Here is a 23,307-nt window from a genome sequence, read left to right on the forward strand (position 1 = left end):
TAGGTAGAATTGGATGGTCTAACAGGCCACATCGAATTCAACAGCAAAGGCCAGCGGTCTAACTACGCTCTGAGGATCATGCAGAACAGCAAGGATGGCCTAAGGCAGGTAAAGTAACTCCCAGTCTTACGAACCTGATGTTGGTATTCACTTGCCAGAGATTCAGAGAGCATCAGCACAGCCTTGTAGCGTCGCTCGTAGCGTTGACTTCATGTGAGTCGTGTAGTATTTCTGACGTTACTCGCGCCCCCATTTTCCGCTGCCTGTTATTGCCAAACACAAAGCTCTTCAGCTCTGTCCTGATCTCTGCAGGGCACTGCTCCTGGCAAATGTTAAAGTTGTGTTTATGGCAGTGATGTAACCGGAGCTGGATCGTACAGCAGGGAGCCGTGAAAACACCCAACAGACATATTTTGGTGCAGACAATCCCCATTATCTCGCTAACAGGGGTGTCAAAGGTGCCAGGGGACAAAATTAAATATATGGCCTCTTTGAAGGTGAAAATAAAGCACATTTCTACAGAAAATTAATTTAGTATTTAGGATACACATAAGTTGCTTATTTGAGGTTGTGATTCATTATGGAATAAAATAACAGGTATTATATTGTTAGCTTTACTGTCTTGGCCCACAAAAGACTATAATACATCAGCGGGGATCTGTGGGTGGTGTTGATCAATACCAGTCACTCCAGCACTGCCTCGGTGGATGCTGGGATTTCAAGCTTCCTGCAAAAGCAGCCTTGTTGTGCTCTTTCGTTTAGTGAAAATAGTCGACATGCTCCACAAGGCATTTGAGTCTCTGCCCTGAACCACCCCGCACAATCTCTGAAACTGGTCTCCCCTGACTTCTCTGCGCCTCAGTCTCACACCAGGGAGCACTGTTTCAAATGCTTTACAATTTCTTCTAGATTGAAAACATTTACCAGGATTACAAAGACGGAAAGTAGTCAGTAATGAAATCTGACTGACGAGAGGCTTTGAGCAGCTTCCAGTATTGTCTGTTAATGAATGGGTGGCAGAAAAACTGGTCCTCTTGTTTCATCTGTATCAGTTACTCAGAGGGCGGTGATATTATAGCAAGAGTTTACGATGTTTTATATCAAGGATTCGCTGATCAAAAAGCATCAGATCTTTAATACCTGACTGGAAACTGGTTTGTTTGGTATTAATATAATATAAATGATATAAAACCGAGGCTTGTGCTGATTGGCAATCGGATCGTATATTGACAACTGAAGGGCAACTGGTTTTCCCTACGCCGATGTTAAGGTGATTTTATATAACTTACTATCACAACTGAGATATTATAAAAACATTTGCACCCTACTGTGCATTTAGAGATGTTTCTGAGCCACGTTAATCAGCACAAGTGACAAGAACATTTCAAATTTCCTTGATTACAAACTAGTAGGAAGTCTCTTTTCCATTTGACACCCTTTACCTCAGTTCTCTTGTTCACCAAAACTTTGCTCTGCCCTCTTTAAGAGTAGTTATACTGTACATATGGTTTGGTTTGTAATATTAAAGTTAAGCCAATAATGTTAAACGGACCAATAATGTTAAACTGATCATGATGCTGTCACGTTGTCGCGCCAATCACTTGTGTTCACTAGTACACAAACTTGCCTTTTGGAACCGCCTACAACCAGCAGCGCTGCAGCCAAAGCAGACAACCCTCGTTAAAATGAATAGGATGACTTGCGTTTTTGCTGCACCACTGGATTTGATCTGAATGTAGCCAAAGTCGTCCGTGTCCGAATTTCACAGCGGTGTAACTGCAATCACAACCAAACGATCACTCAACCAAAATAAAACCCATCATCACAAAAATCATCCTCATTTTAATAATGTCTAAACATTGAAATAGAGAATTGAGGACCCTCCGATGGAGAGCTGACATTTTTCAGGAGCCCACTTTGGGAACCTGTGCCCAGTAGGCAGGCAGAGACAAGAACACTGCACCACATCCAAGAGTGGCTGGGGAAAACCTGTTTGGTGGAGTGATTGCCTAATACTCTCCCATCCATCAACAGCATCTTCAAATGCTCCAGTGGAGCTGAGCCGTCACCAGCAGTAAAACTCTGTGGTTGATTTCTCAGGTAGAAAATATAGGTTGTTTGTGTGTAATGGGATCAAAGGTAAAACACCAGCACAAAAGAAGCAGAAGTCTTTAACGGGTGAGTGTCAGAGGAGTGAATCAAGATGAAGCATCTGGCTGTGATTATGTTTGCTTTTATGAATAAAAAGCCAGGTAGCTTTAGGTTTAGGAATATTTATAAAGGTAACCTCTTTATATGAGTCACAAAGTTTCCATGTTATACATTGATGTGCTCTGACAGATAGGGCAGGGTGTGTGACAAATCTGTACTGTGGAATGAACTGCGGATAAATAAGAATATACCGAGATGTGAAAATAAACCATATGTAGTAAGAAAGGAGGGGGTATATGAGTTATATAAAGAAAGATATATTTTCAATTTCTCCTGCCCGCCCTGTTTGAAGAAGCAGCCAGGCTTTCTATGCTAACAAAGTATGATGTGACCTGATATTGTCTGTGACATTTCAAAACCCTGCATTTATGTAACAGTGGCAGTTGTGGCTCAGAACATGTTCTTTAAAAGAAAATGGGTCGTGTGCGTCAGAAGACAACTGTTGAGATTGTCACGCGGAGGAGCATTAATTAAGCTTTAGTGTGGCCTCAAGTCAAGAAACAACCAGAACCAGGAGCGCGAAGTGCTTTGGAAACACGCAACCAGTTAAGTTTGCCCGCTTTAATTACAGCTTTCATTTTGCAAAAGGCGAGTAATGATCAAAATGTTGCAGTGCTTATTCAAAATAAACTGCAGGAACAGGATAACTGAAGAGCAGGACCAGGCAAACACAACAGGTGACTGGACTAAAGACTGGACTGGTATACAAACTAAACAAACGAGGGGATGAGGTGCAGGTGGAGAGAGGTGGAGAAACACAAGTGAGGGCAACGAGGGCTGGGCTGAGGAAGGTGAAGCATTTGCAGGTGTGGAGGGAGAGCAGACCAAGGCGATACCAAAAATAATTACAAGGTATCAGGTACAATAAAAGAAAAAAGTCGAGCCGTACCATGCAGTGAGAAATACCCCTAACAAACATCTCCTTCTTTGCTTTTGTCCCACTAAACTAAACAGCAGTTATTCCTCCTTTTCTCTGTCTCTCATCATTTCTGCCTCTTCCATTCAGTCCATACAACGACAGGATTACACCCGACTGTCTGTTCGCATCTTTACTTGTTACGTGTGTCCTATTATGAGTAAATACCACATAGTACTCTGTATATGACCGGGTTTATATACAGTACTTGATGACGTGTGCTAGTTTTATACAGCCTGCTCTTGAAATCGGTTTTCTATAAATGCCAGGACTCAATATTTCACATTTCATCTTGAGGCATGCTGCTTGATGTAAAGCAGTAACTGTAATCCCTTTAACGTATGCTTTTTCACGGTGCTGTACCGACCTATGCATAGTATTTCCCTGTGCCTGTCCCTCACCCTGACAGCCATAGCATGTTTTTCCCTGCTGTAAAACAGTATCACATTGTGGTTTTGCTTTCAGTGCTGCGTTACGTATGATGCTTATTAACTTATCGATAATCCAACAAACCATCACCACTCCGCTGCTGCAGATAGCTGTATCTGTGCTTTCTTATCTACAGCGTTTTAAGTAGCTGATGTGATACCATTATGACACAGACAGTACAAAGAGGGAAATCTCTGAGCGACACATTGCTTTTTTAAAACATTTGACCCTTCCAGTCGGGATGATCTCCGCGAAAGAGGGGATCGAGTTCCTGCCTGGATGTTCGAAAAATCTTACCTAAGCAAACCTTAAAAGAGTCAGACAGCGGCCCATCTGCCTTTATTAACCTTGTCTGTGGCTCCTCGTGTCCCCTCTTTATACTGGCACTGGGCCAGTCAGGCAGAAGGATAATGCTATCAGGCCTAATGTGATGATTTCAAGCAGAAATATTATAAAGCAGCCCTGCCAGTTATGTTAATGAGGAGAGGCAAGGTGTGAGACGGGGGGCAGGATGGGGGCGTTGTTTGTTTTGTTGACTATCACCTCCCACATGCTGTTGGGTTGGGGCTGCTTCAGCCAGGCAGACACTGGAGGTGCCAGGGCCTTGGCAGCGATGAGGGAAGTGGCAGACTGCCCGCACACACACACAAACACACACACACACATGCACACACACACCTACACAGAGTTTAAGCAGAATGTTTGCAAGTCAGCACATGACAAGTTGATATTTTGGGTCTTTTGTTAAGTTAAAATAGAGCAGTAGCATCGTAGTCTACAACGCCCACACTGTCTCGCCAGTAAATGCACATTAAAGCGAGAGTGCTTCCCTTCATAATGCATCCTGAAAGGAGAAAAGAAAACCTGCCATCAACTTCCATCCAACACTTTGTGGAGATAGAGAGCAATGAGGCGTGTCGTACACAGCCGCCGACCTCCATTTCTCTCCTCCACTTCCTTTCTCCTTCCTCAGCTGGTAGCACCCACCGTCCCCTTCATCCCGAGCCCTCTGGCTGCGCTATAGATCGCCTCACATGTGTGACCATCAGCTCCTCGGGGGGTTCAACACCCTATAGCCAATCACCGTCACAAATTGAATTTCTCTGGCAGGCATTTTCACACATTAAAGCTGTTTCCTGCTGCTCTGCCTGCCCCACCTTTCTCTGTTCATTCTATCTATCTCTCTATCTATCTGTAGTTTTTATCCTCATGTCATTTCTCTCTTTCCTTTTGTCTGTTTTCTCGCCCTTTCTCTGGGTACACCTGAGTCTCATTAGTCAATCACTCCGTGTGTATTCAAGCCTGTGTTGTTACTTTTCCCTTTCACACAAGGCCAAGCTAAATGTGTTTCTGAAGACATTTTAGGCGAGAAAACAAGCCATGCAGTTGCATCGCGTGTTGCCGGATGCCAGTGATTTGCTTAAAGTAGCCAGAATTCACGCCCCCGTCTCTCTCTCCACTACCAGAATGCATTGCACTGCTTTCTACGTAGACAACGAATGAATGGGATTAGTCTTTGCCAGTTCATCTGTCTCTCCACGTCAGTCCTGTGTCTCCTGTGTTCCTCGTGTTCCCAGTGCTTCTTTGGTCTGTACTTTATTTAGTTTTGAGTCTTTGGATTTTTCCCCCGTCCAGTTTTGTTTTGTTGCCTGCCCTTTTCGTTGCCTCGATTATGCATTTTGGATCGTGAATGTTGGACTGTGGGTTCAAGCTTTATTTTAACAAAGTTCACTGTGAGTCTGCAATTGGGTCCTCGCCATTTTGTCAATTGTGACAGAGCACTGCTTCAGTAGGGACGGGTGGAGAATTGTTAACGCTCCAACGTCCAGAAACCACAGAATCGCAGCGGAAATGGGGTGAAAATTAACATTTCCACCCCCATGTAAATACTCTTGATTACTGCAAAGTCATTTGACCCAAAAATGAATGCCAGTTGTACACTTTCCAACTGCAGGCAAAAGCCAGATGTTAGTGGGTTTTTTGTCCATGTGAAAGGGGTTTAATACTGAGTGACAGTAACTCTGCTCTGGTTCTGTTCCTGCTGGTTCAAGGCTCTTCAGCAAGGTTTCAGATCAACTTTAGGGTTGATTTAGTGTAAAATTTTACTTTTGGCACAGGAGGCATTAACCTGGTCAAGCCCCAAAGTGAGACTGTAATCAAATTCATTTATTCATGCTTTCCGGTCAGAACTTTAAAACCTAGGTAATGTTCTTTTAATTTCATTTGTTTGAATTATTCATCACCGAATTCTTGAAGTGCATTTTGGTCCGATGCAAGATTCATCACAGTGAGAGATACGCTTTAATATCATCTGAAGAATGACCCATCCAGAGCACCGTAACTACAGTGTGGAAGCAAAAGTGTTTGAAAACGAGCATTTCAGATGACAGTTCAGTTAGCATGCCTTATTACCAGAATATAGTGGCAGCATTACGCAATATTCTTTTATATGTTCAGTTTTGGCAGGCGGAGAAAGTTTCCCAGCTGCTCCTGTGTTGGCAGCCAGATAGGCCAATGATGACGGTGTTAGAAGTTGGAATTGCATTGTCCGAGATCTGGCCGAAGCATCGCTGGCACCTGTAACCAACAGAAATCCACAGACGAGGCAGGTGTGGAGCGAGGGAGAGAGAGAGAGACAGAAAAGAAAGATGAGGAAAGAGGACGAGAAGCTGACAGGCGGAAAGTAAATGAGACAGAATGGGCGTGTGAGAGAAAAATAGGACAGAAAGAAAAGAGGGGCTATAAAACCCGAAACAGTCGAAACCATATTTCTGCACGTCAGATAACAGCTGGGGCTATTTTTTTTAAGTGCACATACACTACTGTAGCTGTCACCACACCTTATAGTAAAGGCAGCAACGTTGACCTTCACTCCTATTTCGCGTCGGAGTGACTAATCGTATTATATTAAAGGAATAGGCTGTAATCCTCTACATCCTTTTGCTACGTCTATTCACAAACCAGTGTAATGAGCGAGATAAAGGAGCCTAATGCGACGAACCATCTTGGCGTGAGTGTGTGTGTGTGTGCGTTTCCTGAGTCTATATACTCCAGATGGTGTGAACACCAGGGGTACGCTGTAAAACAGTATCATTCTGGATATATACAAATGGCTAATATAACTCAACCTGTTCCTGTGAACGCACAGACTGCTCTCTCCTCTCCAGGAACATCAAAAGACGGAGCCGTTTCCTAACTCACACCCTCGTTGCCAGGATGGATCACACCGCTTTCTCTTCTGAGGGACAAGAGAGCTGTTGTCACTTTATTGTGAAACTGGGCTGACTGATCTATCTCACATCGGTGCAGAGTGTGTTCGTCTGCACGCACGCTTTTTATGTGTGCACTACGAGGGTGTCAGGGCTGATGGGTTTGGTGCCAGCCCTCCGCTGCCTGCTTCTTGGCTGTGCACACACTCATCGAGCCCACCGCCCATCTCTGCGTGTTTAGCAGAGAGTCTTTCTCCAAAACAAACACACTGCAGGCTGCCAGCCAGTCGCACCGCAGCACACACACCATTCTGACGGAGCGCTCCAGCCTCTCTGCAGCCCCCCTGGCCTCGGTAGACCGGCCCTCATTTTCTGCACCGAGTTCATTGACAGCAGCACGCCTGTTAATTGGAGGAAGCTGTAAAATGAGTAATTATTGTAGTTTGGGAAAGGCAAGCTGTTGCCTGTTACAGCGCGAGGCTCTGTTGTGTGAGGGTGCAGAAGAGAGGGTGCTATGTAAGCTGCAACAGTGTATTTCTGTGTTTGTCTGTATTTGTGCGTGCGTCGCAGGGGGCGGGCTGCAAACACTCTTGGCCGATTCATGGAGAGAAGAGAATCGCTAATTACATTTTATAATGGAGGCACTTAATCACAGCTTTGGTACAGAAGCCACCTGAGAGAGAGAGAAGGGAAAGAAACAACAGAGGAAGAGGAAGAGGTTTTAAGTTAAAGTGTCAATCGAAGAGACTGGAAGAGGCTACAGAGCAGGGAGGAGGTTACAGCAGGATGTGCTGGCCAGAAGTGGAAAAGGCCAAAGGCCGACTCGGGCATGACTCAAAGCAAATTGTTCTCATTATCAAGTCCACAGGTTCGATGATCGAGAATAGACTTGGCTCCGATGTTCTAGGACACTCATAATATGCTATTAAAGCTTTCAAGGTTGGTGGCTACCAGGCTTCAAACTGAGCTGAACGGCCAAAGGAGGCATTCCTTTAGCGCGCAACCTGCGGCTCTTTTGTCACTCTGGAGTGTTTTTTGGCATTTTTATGGCAAATAATTGTAATTTTACTTTGAATTCACAGAAAACAACACAGCATAATTCACAGTCCATCGTAAACTTGGTATAAAGTAATATTTACCACTATTCATTCATTCATTCTTTTTTTTGATAGCCTCTCGATGGGGATGGAGATGGTCCGACCAGTCCACAAACACAGCTGGAAATGTCCACAGCTCTGCTTTAAAAACAACCGTTGTTTATACGACAAAACACGGATGGTAATGTCTTCTACGCCCCTGAAAAAAACTTTTTTTTTTTGTCAACCTTGGACGTATCCGTGGTTTGCAGAAACGTTAACTGCATACATAATATCCTGGGCTGAGGAGCTGGGTCAGAGTGGCTCTTTTGATAGTAAAGGTTGCTGACCGCCGCTTTAGTGGTGACTAACCCCAGCTGAGCTCTAAAGGTGCACATTTTTATCTCACTTTGTTTTTCCACCATCTTCAAATTTTGCTGCGCTGAACTGAACATTGTAATCCAATCAACCTAACTTGGAAACTTGTATTATTTTTTTTTCACTGAGGTAATAGAAATCTCTCCCTGAGTGAATGTGCAAGCTGTCCAAACAACCCCTGACAGATTTGCTGAAATAGGAAGAAAAGTGTCCCAGCTCATTCCTTTTTATCAGGGTAGATTACATTTGCCGCAGCATTAAGAGTGAATTACCTGAATACAAAGAAGTGATTAGATTTCTAGCTCAGCTAGAGAATACGGTGGCCATGTTTGACACTGCAATCAAATTCATTTGGATTATTTTGCCTCCTGAATAGATTTCACACCTGTTCAGCAGCAGTAGCCGCACTGCAAACCATTTGTCCACCTGATGTAAATAAACAGGACCTCTTTTGGGAGAACACTCTCTTTAACCTTGGGTATTGATTTTACGATGGCGTCTTCCTCCCACACATTCTGTCCCGTGTTCTCATTTTTGTGCAATTGTGAATCTTTGCGGGTTAGAGCTCATCAATAAACTGTTAAATCATTCAAACCCGCCCTAGTACATCCTTTCCATTTTCCTGAATTATCATTTCAGCATTTACAGCTAGATTGCTTTTTTTAATAAACTTCGCTCCCCAGGTGTCCTTGTGTCAAGGTCTTTAGAGGTGGAGCCAACAAACGGAGGTGGTGAAGACTCTCTTTATCGGCATCTGCCGCTTCCCTGTATCTGAGGGAACGCTGACTGCCTGCAATATGCTCGCAAACTCACACACACACACACACACACACACACGCATGCTGCATGGGCACCACTTCAATTTGCAAGCAATGATTTGAGCTGTGTTATTTACACAAGACTTCCTCCAGTTAAAGGTTGAATGTGCTCGTTCAATTTCTTTCTCTTTTCTATTGGATTTATTTATTTCCTGTCAGCTCTGCTCCTATGTTTATTACGGCAATCTGCTTTTTTCTTCCCCTCCCTTCCCCCGTTTTTCTATGCTCTGAGTACACTATTACTCTGGCTGCCCCCGCTGCTGCAGATGCAGATGCACTCAATTCAATTTCTCTCTGCTGCTGCAATGTGAGGGAAGGAGGGGAGGGGAGGGGAGAGAGGGACAGGTACGGCGAGGTAGATGGGGGAGAAAGGGGAAGATGTAAGAGGATGAGAGGTGTGGTTGGCGCTCAGCAGGTGGACGGATTCAAGTCTGCCTCCGCCCTTTTTTTCTTCCCTTGAAGGACGTTATCATAGCAGCCCGATGTAGCTCAGCTCACCATGACATGGCTTGGATCTCTCTCTCTGCCTCAGGCTCCAGCAGAGATGAGTACATCTTAACCAGGTCTGGTAGATGTACGGGGTCTTAAACGCGAGAGCTGGAGCTTGAGCGACTGCCACCGAGGTTAGAGTAAGTCTAGCCCTCTGATCTCCCCCAGCTGTGCAGTTTAAACATATTTCAATGTATCGACTCGCCGTGTGTTCGCTCATGTGAGGGAGAGAGCCAGACAGAGAGAGACTCCGTATGTGTGTGTTGCAGCTGTTGTGCGATCACAGACAATAATTACAGCAAGTTTTACAACGAGGATGTGGCAGCTGTAATCAGACGTAAAGGTGCTCCAGATGGCCTCCTAAAACAAGGTGGTCTGCTGTTACACATAAATTGAGTTTTGCCATAACTCATTTTATGTTTGTCTTTATCATGGTCAGGATTTAATAGAGGCTCGTGGTTACAAACGTCCTGGAAAACTCGTAAAATGCGAGAGCGAGAGTGAAAACCTGTGAGTGAAACGCTCCTGGAAGTCAACAAAGGACGTGAACAATATTGACTATTCAGGGACAGAGAAGGGAATGGAAAAGTGCCTTTTGCCAGCAGGGGAATAGAAATAGTGCTGGTATAAATTCAGTGTTTATTTACCAGTATGCAGTGCAGCTGTATTGCTTCACTGTTAAATAAAAATGTCTCTGAAAAGTTGCAGTTGAGGATCATATCCAGGGACTATAAAACGTTCTGGGAAAAGACTTCTTCTCTCTTCTAGGTCTTACTTTAGTGTTTTATTATATCACATTTTTAACTATTGCTATTAATTTCCTGATAATATTTAAAGTCTGCGTGATAAAGTCTGCATATTTACATGTTTCCTGTAAAAACGGCCAGGCAGGGAGGGTTCTGTCGAGGATAATGAGCCAAAAGTGTTAAAGCTTAGAATTTGGTTCTTGGCAACTAATAGGATTGCTAACATTAGCTGCATGGCTAAACGAGCGAGCAGTAGGTGTCTTAAAGCAGCTAAACTCTCTAAACAGCCTCGATACTGGATTCCCTGTCATCAAACTGGCTGCAGTTGTTCTTGGATTGTGTTCGGTCCCGACACCCTCCATGTTCACTTGGAGCCCAGTACAGTAAGCTGCTGTTAGCGGTTACCTTAGCAACAAGTAATGCCATTTGTTTGTCAGTAAACTTTGTAAATGAGGGGTTCCCAACCACCGGGCCGTGGACCAATACTGGGACTTGGGTCATTCTGCACCAGTCCACAAAAAACCCAATAAGACATAATGGGGCTGATGTAATTACCATATATGTAATGCATTGTGTTTTATTATTTATTTTCCTGGAATTGCCAACCTTTTCTAATCACGTATCACAAGGCAAATTATTTCCATTGAATAATAAAATGTTCAAGAAACTGATTTTACTTACGGAAAAGTTAAAACATGTAAATGAAAACACTCTACTGGTTGTTACGTGTTGGTCAAAAGCCAGTTTTTGGCTTTTTTTCAGGGACTGTTGATAAAAGGCCCACAGGCAGTGAGGGAAATGGAGACAGGAAAAAGCTGAATTCAACCAAACCTATGAAGACAAGTACATAAATTTCAGTATCATGGCGAAAGGGTGTGGAGGTTGGGAACCCCCACCGTCAGTCACAGAGGGTTCAGGCAGAGCAGTCAGAGGACATGAGAGGAAAAAACAGAAAACCTGGTCTCCATGAATATGATCCAGTTTCCAAAAAATCAGTGAATAGAGTTAAAATCAGTGAGTCCCGGCCCCTGAAACACTGACATGTTTCTGACATGACACGTGTGACATCTTGTTTTACAGGAAGGACATGGCTGGATTTCAGGACTGTGGTGTGGTTTTGCTGTCAGTTTTCAGTTGCTCCTGTAGATGGCCCCTGTCTGTGTGTTTATTCGGCATGTTGCTGCAGCATGTCAGATCACCTACTGAGGATCATCCATTAAACACGCTTTCTCTTTCTCCTTGTTTACGTGCCATCTTTTTCACCATCTGAAGGTGCTCTGTGCTTTTCCAGCGGGGGGTTCAGACTTTGCAGTCATCTGCCTGGAAGCTCAAATTAAAAGTGTGAATTCAGTATCGTCTCTTCTATCACATCCACAAACAACCTTTTGCATGCTTTGCTTCTTTTTTTCTGTTCAGCGCTCCCTGCGGTAGCTCCTTTTTTAATGCTGTTTTAATCTCTGCGGTGTTAGTGATGCTCTCTGTTCGCCGTGCACTGATTCGCCTTTTCTTTTCTTTTTTTAATAACATCTGAACCTTTTTTAGAAAAAAGCGCCGCGACACAGGAAACCATTATATAAAGTTTAGTTACAGCGTAGAAGCCACATGCCCTCTCGCTGATGCCAGTAATGCTCCGTCGGAAAGCCGTGGATCAGTTTATGAGCGGCTTTGTCTCCTCCAGTTTATTGCACACAGAGCTGCCTCTGTTATGAATTAAATGTCCTGAGTGCTGCAGACAGTCCTGGAGGTCAGAGCAGCTATGAATTTTGAGGAGGAAACAACTTGTCTGCGAGCAAAAGACTCAAGTCATTGTTATTAGATTTCCTCTCGTTTCATTTACTCAAATGCGGATGAATCCTAATCACAAGTCATAAATGTAATTTAATGTATTGCTTTTGAAGTCTAATTAGAATGTCTGGCTTAACGTGAATGGGTTTGATTCTTGTACATTCAGATGCCTTATAGGCTAATACAGTCTGACTCTGTTGTTGTTTTTTCAGCAGGCATGATACAGTAAAGACTGTGTCAGCTGCACGACGCAGCTGTTGATTTAAATGTAAGGGACCGGGGGACAGCCAGGCAGTATTGTTTACAAGTCATATTAGTCGTCTTGTGACACGTTCTCCCTCAAGACCCCTCTGCCTTTCACTTTTTTTTCCTGCATCTCGAGTCAGTCAAAACCTTGGAGGAAGTCTTAAGTTGGCCGAGGTTTGATGCAGCTGCCTTCCCTCGAGTGCATACAAAACACAGTGACGAGGCAGCGGAGGTATGTCTGACACATTCTGTGACACCCACGAACTAATAACATTGTACGGGATCAAATAAGGGAATTAATGCAATCAAACTGAATCTTCAACCCGCTCAAAGTTATCCGTGACTACATTCCGAGGCTCATGTTGAATTTGTCGAAGCGGAGCCTCACATCGCCAGTCAGCACACACCGGCATCCTCTGTGCGTCTCCAGCTCTCTCCTTTGTTTGGTCTCTCGGAGACGTACAGCAGTCCCCTTTCCTCTTTTGTTTTTCTCAGTTTGCACTTTGCAGGCTGGAGATGGGGAATAGATCAAAAGCAGAATGGATGAGCTGTTTTGCAAGATCCCCCAGTCTTAACGGATTTCAAGCCTGGGTGAGACTGTGCATGTGTTGCTTGGCTGCGTGTGTGTGTTAGTGCGAGTGGTTTGAGTGTGTGTATGTGTGTAATATGCATGTACATGCAAATTTATGTGTGTGTTCCTGAGTTCCTCTGTGCCTGCAAGTTTGCCTCTGTGTCTCAGTTTTTTATCAGCCTGAGAAATGAATTCCTACTAAGACTTCTCCACATAACGTAGCTACAGAACGGGCTCGGCTGCAGTGTGAGCTTGTAGTTATTGCTCCATGTGTTTCTCTTCTCTCTCTTCAGGTTCATGCTCGAACTCTGTTCTCCCAGCAGTCTTGTTAGGGTCTTTTAGGGATTCCAGTTCATCATGATCATCGTGTTTTTGTATTATTTTAGGGTCAAGAAAACCCTTGTATTGTATAGACTGTGCAGTAAACACATTAGGTTGCCTTAAAGGTGCATTGTGTAGTTTTGGTAAGACATTTTAGATCAGGAGAGAAAGATCTTCATTGACTGATTTTGTTACGCCTAAACAAACTAAATATACAAACTCTACAAACTGACCTTAAAGAGCAACACAATCTCATACTGTTTTGCTTTGTTTAAGTTTGGCGGACCCTGCCACCTTTAGTGTTGTGGGGACCTTATTTTCCTCTGAGAACAGCTCGTTTATTCAGGGGTTTTTTTCTGCCGTAAAGCTTCATAGTGCCCCTTTAACAGTTTGTATAGACAAACATAATAGAGCAAAGTGTTGCTCTCCTTGAGAAAAAAGTAAAACCCCACTTAGCCCCAGGAAGGATGCAAGACGGTGATTACACACATGAGCTAATCTTTAATAATGCAGCCTCCCTGGACTCTGTGTAGGCGGTTACAGCACTATATATTCTTCCTCTGGAGCTTTCCAGATATACCATTTGTATACATAAAAGCAGGCAATCATGCTTGGACAATCTAGTGTCACAATGCACGGTCCTTTTTTAGCTCGTCAGACAAGCATGACCTCGAATGTTTATTGCACTTATAGAAGAGTGGAAAGCTGGAGTGGAGGAGGCTGGATGAAGATAGTGAGGACTGTAAGATGCCTCTAAAAACTTGGCTGTCCCAAGTGTTTAAGGCCAAATGCGCTGAAAGCATCTGATGCACACATTTTGAAGTAGCCTCCATCCATTGTTTGAATGGACGAATGTGCATCGAAACGATTTTGAAGCTGCCTTTCGCTTTGGGTTTGTATTTATGCATGTGTTCGTATTGTGGGATACTTGCGCACACTGAGGTCACCATAGAGGAATATGAGGATTACGTATCAATAGTGACTTTTCCCCAAAACACTGCTGATTCTGTAGTGTTGGCATTTCGAATCTGATGCCTGCAGGGTGTCATAGGAGCATTAAATGACGCGCTTGAGGCGCATCAATTATCACTTTCAGTGCATGTGGGCCTTTAGAGTACATCTCCTCCAACATGGTCGCTAGAGATGAAGACATTTCGAACAGCCAGTCATGTCTGGGTGCACAGCCTGAGCAGGGACTGTGGCTGGGAGGGCATCCATTGTTTGCTGTGCGCCCTGCAGGGGGATGCAGCACTCTGAGAACTTTGAAAATCTGCTCCAACGGCCGAAAGACCTCCTCTTCAACCCAGAGCTCGTGTCTCATTACGGCCAAATAATGAGTGCGCTGACTCGCTTCGGGATGAATTACCACATCTAGAATAACACAGTGGATGAAACAGTCGGAGTTTAGACTGTGAGGAAACAACAGATTTTAAAAGTGTAGCCAGGTCAACTTTTCCCACGCTTGCTTCTCTCCTGACCAGCACGAAATAATGGCAAGAATACTGCAAGAAGTTTTCTTCAATCAGCTCTGGAGACACGACTGTGTGCTCTGCCCAGGCCTTTCTCTACTGTATGGCAGTGCCAACCACCTACATCCCCACCTGTGTCTGTCTGGCCCCTGAAGTTTGCCTCCGGCGTCACCCTGATTAGGGTCATTCCTGTTGCTGATGAGTCATACCAGAGAGAGCTTCACTGAAAAGATAGCCCATTTTCTCCACTCACTGTTCCATAGAGGAAACATGCATAGCAGTTACGCACAGACGCACTAATACAATGCCTTTCCTTGTCATTCAAACAGTGTGATCATTGTGAGGCGGAGTGGGTGCACTCTAAATATAACCGTCCTCTGTTTTGTTTTAGCGGGGACGAGAGCTGCTGATTCAACCGGTGGTAATGTCCGCCGATGGGTAGGAACTGCATCTACTTCAGCATATTTTCATCAAGCTGAGATGGCATAATGTTGCTATAATAGCAATAAAAGTCCATCGTCAGAGGCCCATGAGGATATTAGGCTTCTATAATACAGGCATGCACACAAAAACACACTCGCACACATCTCCGTCCTCGACTCAGACTCATTTGCACCGCCGTGACACCTGAATGCTTTAGCCTCGGTGTAAGTGGGCTGTATGACATTATGCTTGATAATGGTAGCTATTGCTTCTCTCATATATGATGGATGCGTCTGTCACCGCGCGGTCTCGCCACACCCTATTGGATACGGCATTTTTCTGACAGCAAATATCAGCCAATCCTGACGCTTCAGTGAGCAGCCCCCCTAATCTTTTCCTCGTGCTGTAATTCCAGGTTGCAGAGCGAACCCTGGGTAATCCGTCGCAGGGGTGCGTCGTTCCACTTGTTGTCACTTTCTTCATCTCTCTCTCTCTCTTTCTGTTTCCTCTTTCGCTCTTTCTCTTTATTTTGCACTTACATAAACCTTCTCCATGTTCGTGTGTGTGTGTCTTTCCCGTCTCTCGCTTGCTGTCTCCTTCTGTTCTCTCCACCTTATGTTCTGGCTCCCTAGCTGGCTGCTCCTCATACTTTCTCATTGATTTTCTTTCCATTTGCCAGCCTCGCCGCACCTATTCAGTAAGTGATTGACATTCCCCTGCATCTTTCTATTCCTCTCCCAGACTTTTCCTTTTGCTCCTCTCCTATTCCCCTCTCTCTTATTAGACCCCATTCTTCCTCTCGTCTCAGTAAAATAAATAGTGCACAGCGCTCGTCAACACTCTGAACTTTTGTCTGGCTTCTCCTCCTAGGTTCACGGGTTGTACTGCACAGTACTTATTTATTGTAATTGCGCTGTAAATACCAAATTAATGACACTGCAAATGAGAAACATCAAGCAACAGCTATTTATATTGTTGTACACAAACCCAGTCTGCTGTACGGCAATATGCAGCGTCCTCTGTATGATAAAAGCTTATGAGTCTAATAGATTCTCGGGTTGTGCTGCCTGTATAATGAGGTTTTGTGCAATGGTTCAACGCTGTTGCCTCAGGATTAATGCGATGGTTCACTTTAGAGTTTGCACAACCTGTAGAATTATTACAAATTGCGCTCCAAGGGGAATGGCATGTAAAAAATTACGGATGTTCTTCCCTGGCCGTCAGATTAATGGCCAGTGCGTTGCGCTCCGATTAATATTTCATGAATTTAATTAGTTGTGTATTGGTGTCTCTCCAACTTTTAGACACTTTGTTGTCATCTTTTTGTGCTGTGCAACGAGTAGCCTCCCATTTTTATTGCGCAAATCAATAACACCTGTAATTTATTATGAAGAATAATAACATTAAAGGTTTTCAGTCTGTTTGATAAATGTCACGGTGCGCTCCTGAGCGTTTGTTCCTGCTTACATTAGCTGATGTATACATCTTCCTTCCAGCTAGTCGGAGGGTGACTCACACACAGAACAGCTCTATTTTCTCCTCCTCCCGGCTCATAGCGAGTTGACGACAGGGCCACCAAAGGGCCGGTTCCTCCCCCGCCAGCATATGCTTCTTCTCCCTTCCTGCTCACAGCTCCCTCGTCTCTCCACCTCCGCTTCCTGGGCAGGAGTCACCTCATCCCATTACCCTCGCAGTCACCCCCCCATGCTCAGACCTTCGGTGACACCTGCTGAGCCCAGCCGAGCCACAGACGGCCACCTCCCACCTCCTCCACAGGCTCTGACAACTGATTGTGTACGCTGATTGCCTAGCACCATATTTCGCGAGGTCCCTTCTTCAGGCGTGTGTTCACATTTCCTCCCTCCCCTGTTTCTCGAGGCCATCAGCAGCAGCAGAGTGCGGAGCGGGTTGTTCAGGGCGCTCGGGTAATCTATTTGTGTGAGCAAGGTGCTGTTTCTCCCAACAAGTGCACCAGAGGAAATGGAAGGAAAGATCTTTTTGATCATATACTCTCAAAGGAAATCTTTGATACCAGGAGCTCTCTCTCTCTCTCTCTCTCTCGCTTCCCTTTCCTTTTATTTTTTTTAGATCTCACATCAGAATTCATCACCCAGTGTCAGGAGACCGGTTAAACGGCTTCCAAATGTAGGCACTGATCAACATGAATGGGTGGAAATCTCTCGAGAATTTTGGCAATTTAGCCTTGAAAAAAACTATGACCAATCTTGCCGAGCTTCCTTTTTTTTTTTTTCCCAAGTCGGACTTCAATCGCTGATCTTCTCCTGTCTGACGTGAATATTCCCAAATGGTTTAGCGTGTAATCGGCAAGCTCGTTCCTGTGACACGGATTGGATCGCCCCAACGGTGCATCGAGGCTAAATTAGATGGCGTGTTTTTTCATTTACATCTCCTATATAATATTCATAATGGTGGGAAGTTGATTATTATGATAAGGGATATTATTTCTCTGCAGTCTGGCAATGTTTACATGATGAGGTAGATTACAGAGTTTGAATGTAAATGACCGAAAAACAGTGTTTTGAATCGTTGGCATCGTGTTTCTCAAGGAGCCTCACAGGTTGTTTTTAGGAATATTTAATGAAATGCTGATTTTTTTTTTATTTATTTTTTTTTTCAAGCTGATTTCCATAACAATAAGACATACTGTAATCTTGGCAGGAACACGGTGGGCAGGACGACCTTAAAATACCCCTCATGTATTAAAGTTACATCGTTGAAGGTTGCACAAACTAATAAAAAGACGTGTTTTGCATGTTATCTTGATTTATTTTGAGGTTATCTTCGGTGCCAACACGTGCACCGGCTGCTCCTTTTTATTATTGACATTGAAATTGTGTGTTACCGCGTCAGCCACATAAGTGAAATGATAGCTTGTGAAGCTACGAGATAAGGGAAGGAAAATTGTTTTGCTTCTGGCCGTGCTGTGTCACCAGTGTCACATAACTCTCACCATGTAATGACCAACAAATGACCTCACGCAGCACACTGGGGCTCTGGTAGAGAGTCGGTTGTTATGTCAAAACTAAGAAAAACACTTAGGTTTACTGGACGACCTACATTTTTTACTTTATCCTGTACTTGGACAGATTTTAATAAGCTCCAGGGTTGCAGAATTTTCCCGAGCATTAGAGGAGCTATGTAAATCCTTCAAGGTCAGAGCATATAAATCACCCCAGGTCCTTTCCTGTCAATACCATTATGGTAAAATTGTTGACGAATGTGAAGCAAGAGGCGATTCACAAAATGCTCTGCAGAGACGGTCATCGCAAAGTTTGGGGATTAACAAACTTGGGTCGAATGACTAAACGAGCGAAACAGGAGATGGCCGAGACAGATTGAAAGTGGATGGGAGAAGAGGCACCATGTGAGGTGGAGGTGTGAATCCCCACTTGAGCTGTAATGAAAATGAGAATGTGGCTCTGCGCCACAGGATTTGCCGGTAATTGGCTTAATGAATGCATTCTGTTGCCTCTGATTGAACACATGCCCCGTGTTCGCTCCTCGAGGAGCTGCACACGTGTTGTCTTTGTTTCCTCCCGCAGCCCCACTAACTTTGCACCTCCTCTCACAAGCGCAGTGATCTGTCCACCGCTCTCTATTTGTCTTTTGTGAAGGTCATACTGATTCTCCTTTAGAGAAGAGGGAGGCAATTAAGCACAGATTGTTTCTATTGGCCTTTTCCAGCTGATGGACTTAGTGACTGATCTGTTTGTGTGTGTGTGTGTGTGTGTGTGTGTGTGTGTGTGTGTGTGTGTGTGTGTGTGTGTGTGTGTGTGTGTGTGTGCGTGCGCTCTCTTTGCAGATTGGCCTGTGGCACTCGGAGGACGGACTGTCCATGGAGAGAAAGCTTCCATCAATCAACGTGACGGACACCCTCTTCAACACTACTCTTACCATCACGACGATATTAGTAAGAACCACTGTATGCATACCGTGATAACGCACACATCAGCAGCAGTCCGTGTCATTTTATTAGCTCAACTCCCGGGCTGATCTGCATGTGGCTGACATTCTGCGGTTGACAGACAATTACCATATCAAAAGCCCATTTTGTATTTTCAGATCCAAACTCGGTCCTCTTGGGATCAGAGGAACTGATGCTGCGCGATTGTTTTGCCCTGAGTGCTTCAGTTGAGGCTACATCACAGTGCATCAGCAGGAGCTAATAATTCACCATGTCAGCCATTCTCAGCCTCTGTTGTAAATATAGATCCTGCGAGTTCTCACCATCTGCCATTTTAATTATCAATAACCCATGAATCCTTATTATTATAAGATACCAAATGCTTTTCCTCAACCGAGGCTTTTTTAAAGGAGACATGCTATGTTGATTTTTGGGTTAATAATTTTATTTTGTGTTACTACTAGAATAGGTTTACATGCTTTAACGCTCAAAAAACACATTATCTAACCAGCATCTTCCCATCTGAAATGTTTTGTTTTAGCTCCTGTCTCTTTAAGTCCCCCCCTCCTGAATACCTTTGATCATCTCTGATTGGTCCGATCACACACGCCTGAGCCGGCACCACTAACAACAGAGCAGCTGTGCTAAACCAATTCTTACGTACCAAACTTGATGCTAAGCATACAGTGAATTATGCAAATGTAAGACATGGTGACATAATGTGATGTCATGAAGTCACGAATTTAAAGGCGGGACTACTGACGAGGCGTTTTGGAGAGAGGAGCTTCTGCTGGCGCCAACTTTGACCTTTTTACCTTTCAGGATCTTTTATATGCACAATAATCCACATAAAACACTGAAGGAAAGGAAAAAAACAAAAAAGCATATTAGGGCTCCTTTAAAATGGTTGACATTGTCCATTTTTTCAGCACCACCCAAATGAATTGGATATCGGAATCATGAATTAAATAAACACAGGTAAATTAGTGAAATAAGATTAAAAGGGGAAACAGTACTGTCACTCAGGGTTGTTGCTCCGGCTCTGCCTGCAGTTATGTAACAAGTGGCCAAACCAAAGTCAAGTGGGAATGCAGAAGAACTCGATGTAATTTATAGGCTTTATTGGAGGACAAATTGGAAGACAATAAACATGCAGGGAGCCTAAAACATCTCAATCTTGTGTTAATGAAAAGGGATCGAGAGGGTCAGTATGAGTGAATCAAACTACGATGTTTTGTTCGACCAAGTCTTACAGCAGAAGTGCTCATAGCCACAGCTTCCACATACACGATCTCTCTCAAAATGTTCTGTTCCCTTCTCGTTTTTTTTTTTTTGTCGTCTGAGTGCAGTGAATTGTATATGCAGAGTGGGGATGTCAGTGAACACATTCAGTTTTTCCTCAAAGGCATTTATGGTGTCGAACTCAAAAAGATGGAAGTGTTTGTGCAAAGAATCAAAGAGAGCTTTGAGAGAGAGAGTTCAAATATTGCATATATTCTCACCTGCAGCCTTTTTTCGACATTGGAAAGGTGTGTGTGGAGGTGGACAGCCTGACAAGTACTTCGACCCTCACAACCTACAAGTGCCTCCAGATATATAAACTAGAACACCTGGAAGTGATTTATTAGCATATCAACATGGTCAGTGGTGAGTCAGTCTGTTCGCTCTGACTCCTTAATAAAAAACTGTATAGAAATTCAGCTGCTGAAACACAGACTGAACTAATGTCAAAGCAGAGCAACAAAGAAACACCCACATGTAATTATGTACATATATGGAATAATAATTCTCATATTTGAAATATATTTAAATTTATGTACAAACAATATAAGAAACCTATTATAAATTGGAAAGATTTGATATATTGACATGAATGTCCAGCTCATACAAATATGTATGTACATGACACATTTCGGCATATATGTCACATATATAATTATCTTTACATATATGACATTACATTTATTCTATTATATTCACATATGTTATAAACTACTATATATGAATTACATATATATTGTTAAAAAGTGTGATATGTACGAATTTTTGTTGAAAACATTAAAAACGGACTAATTACTAACAAAAATTAGAAACAGAAGGTGAAGAGTTGACAATTTTAAGGTTATGGCGTCTGTATATTGTGTTGCAGAGATATCAACTTGCTGTAGCATGTTAGTATTAGTTAGTTAGCATGCTATCCATCCCAGTCCAAAGCTCCTGTGCTAGTGGTGTAAACACCAACATTACCCTGGTGCTGCAAGCTCCCAGTCCCAGACCACTACATGCACTGCTAACTGAGCTAACTAGCAGCTGAAATGAGCAGCAGTTAGCGGTTATTGTAGCGGTTGCCCCCTGTTTATTATGAGTATGAATTTGACAGGTGACTAATTTTTACGTATTGCACCTTCTCCATGTATGGCCGAAGAATACAATGCCATATATAAAATTCAACATACAGACTTTTTTTATACTAGTACATATACAAATTTCACCATGGCTGTTCTATATATTATATAAATCTATTTCTCCATATACCCAGAGGATGTATGTATGTAATAATCATATATTGCCTTACAGGTAAATGACATTGCAGCATCAATCCTGATACAGGCACATATATGTAGGTAATATATTAACATTCGGTACAGGAAACGTCGCGCTAACTTTGCACGGTTAATATATTCCTGACTGGTCCAATCCCTAACAGTGATTAATTGCACGTCAATTAATTACCTACCTGCTTTAATTAGTAGAGCAGATGTGTTAGGGATTTCCAAGCCTTGAGAAGAATATACTGCAGCCTTCTGTGTTTTACAGTAGCTCTGGTATGGCTCCTGCGCATCGGCGTGCTACTGTAAAACATCAAAGGTGATGAATGGATTCATGTTGGAACGACATAAAAACATTCAGCTTTCCCATCAGCTGCATGTGTTTCACGTCTTCCTTCATCCCTCGATACACACACACACACTTACACAAACGCACAGACAGTCGCACGCACAAACCTGTCACTCGCCCAGCTCCGCCTCCTCGCCGATGAATCAGACGATAAGACACAAAGTAGCTTGTAAGCAGAAGCAATTGGCCCAATGTGTTATTCTGAGTGGCTGCCTTATCAGGCGCAGAGCCGTGGGAATGAGGGAAGGCCATATTGCCATATTTCGCCACTGAGCAACTCACTGGTCTCATTGAGACTGATTGGGATTTAGATGGAATGGTTCATTTCACACCGGAGGGGAAGGGCGCAGGGGGAGGATGGAGACGTGTGAGTGTGTGTGTGTGTTGTGGTTTGAGGGGGAGTACAAATGAGACAATGTTTTCACAACAGAAAGAGGGTGTGAGAGAAAGAATTGGCCGAGCACAGAGCTTTGATTTCACTTTGGAGATATAGAGTCCCTGGACCAAACTTCGGAAGCCACCAAGGAGCAATTTTCAGTGCCTATCACAGCTCATTCATCATGGTGGGATTGCTGTGTCGCTGTTATCTCGCTTGTGGGCGGCGGACGAGCCGCAGCTGAAAGCCTCCATAAGAATTCCTTACCTGTAGCGCCGGCCCGGGAGGCTGTGTGCACTTGTGTGTGCTTGTGCGAGCGCTTACAGTATTTATGGATGCTCTTTCACCAGCATTTGTTCGCCAGTGCGCTGTGTTTTTTGTGCACTCTTGACATGTTCACCTGACCTTTGCAGGGCAAGTTTCATTACACCCACGCATGGCCGTCACCTCCCCACTTCAATTTCACAAACAGCTTTAGCAAAGAAGAAAAAAAACACAGTCGCAGAATCGATTATCACTTTACTGCCGGGCCACACAAGCCATGTGTTTGTAATCATTGATTGAGTTTGTTAAGGTCTTAGTGGAATAACGTCTTTATATCCTCAGAAGCCACACTGTAGTGATAGAAAAAGCCCATTTTATCCTCGAGAGAAAATTCTCTTGGTGGTGTTGTTGTAAATCGTGTGCGTTTCCTCTCTGTGTTGTCAAGCAGAAGAAAATGTAATCTGTTTTTTATTTTACATTTTCAGTTCTTGTTCTTATCCCACGATTTGCATCGTGTAACTTCTGCATTTGAAGAACCAAAAGTTATCGTCTTTTCAAGCAGAGCTCGCAGGGTTTTTCCTCAATAAAAGTCATCCTGTTACTTTATGTGGAAACCTCGCACCACATGTATGTTTCAAAGGTTAAACTGGAATCAAAGAGCATCAATGATAACAACTAGACTTGCACGCATATACAGCATCTGATGCAACCCAGAACCGAAGGCTGTGAAGCCAAGAGCATCCCTGAATGAGGCTCA

The 23,307-nt window shown here is 43.7% G+C and overlaps 1 protein-coding gene across 4 annotated transcripts in view; it reads left to right on the forward strand.

The window, feature by feature from the left end:
* Positions 1-23,307, forward strand: part of grik4 (glutamate receptor, ionotropic, kainate 4) — a 316,509-nt gene that overhangs the window by 261,010 nt on the left and 32,192 nt on the right. For all 4 annotated transcript variants that reach the window (XM_084350733.1, XM_084350736.1, XM_084350734.1 and 1 more), the window contains 2 exons: positions 4-108; positions 18,911-19,018. In XM_084350733.1, coding sequence (XP_084206859.1) covers positions 4-108; positions 18,911-19,018 — 213 coding nt within the window. The remainder of the gene's footprint in view (positions 1-3; positions 109-18,910; positions 19,019-23,307) is intronic.

The sequence above is a fragment of the Pagrus pagrus genome (genome assembly GCF_965226575.1).
Source record: "Pagrus pagrus genome assembly, chromosome: 4".
Taxonomy (NCBI): Eukaryota; Metazoa; Chordata; class Actinopteri; order Spariformes; family Sparidae; genus Pagrus; species Pagrus pagrus.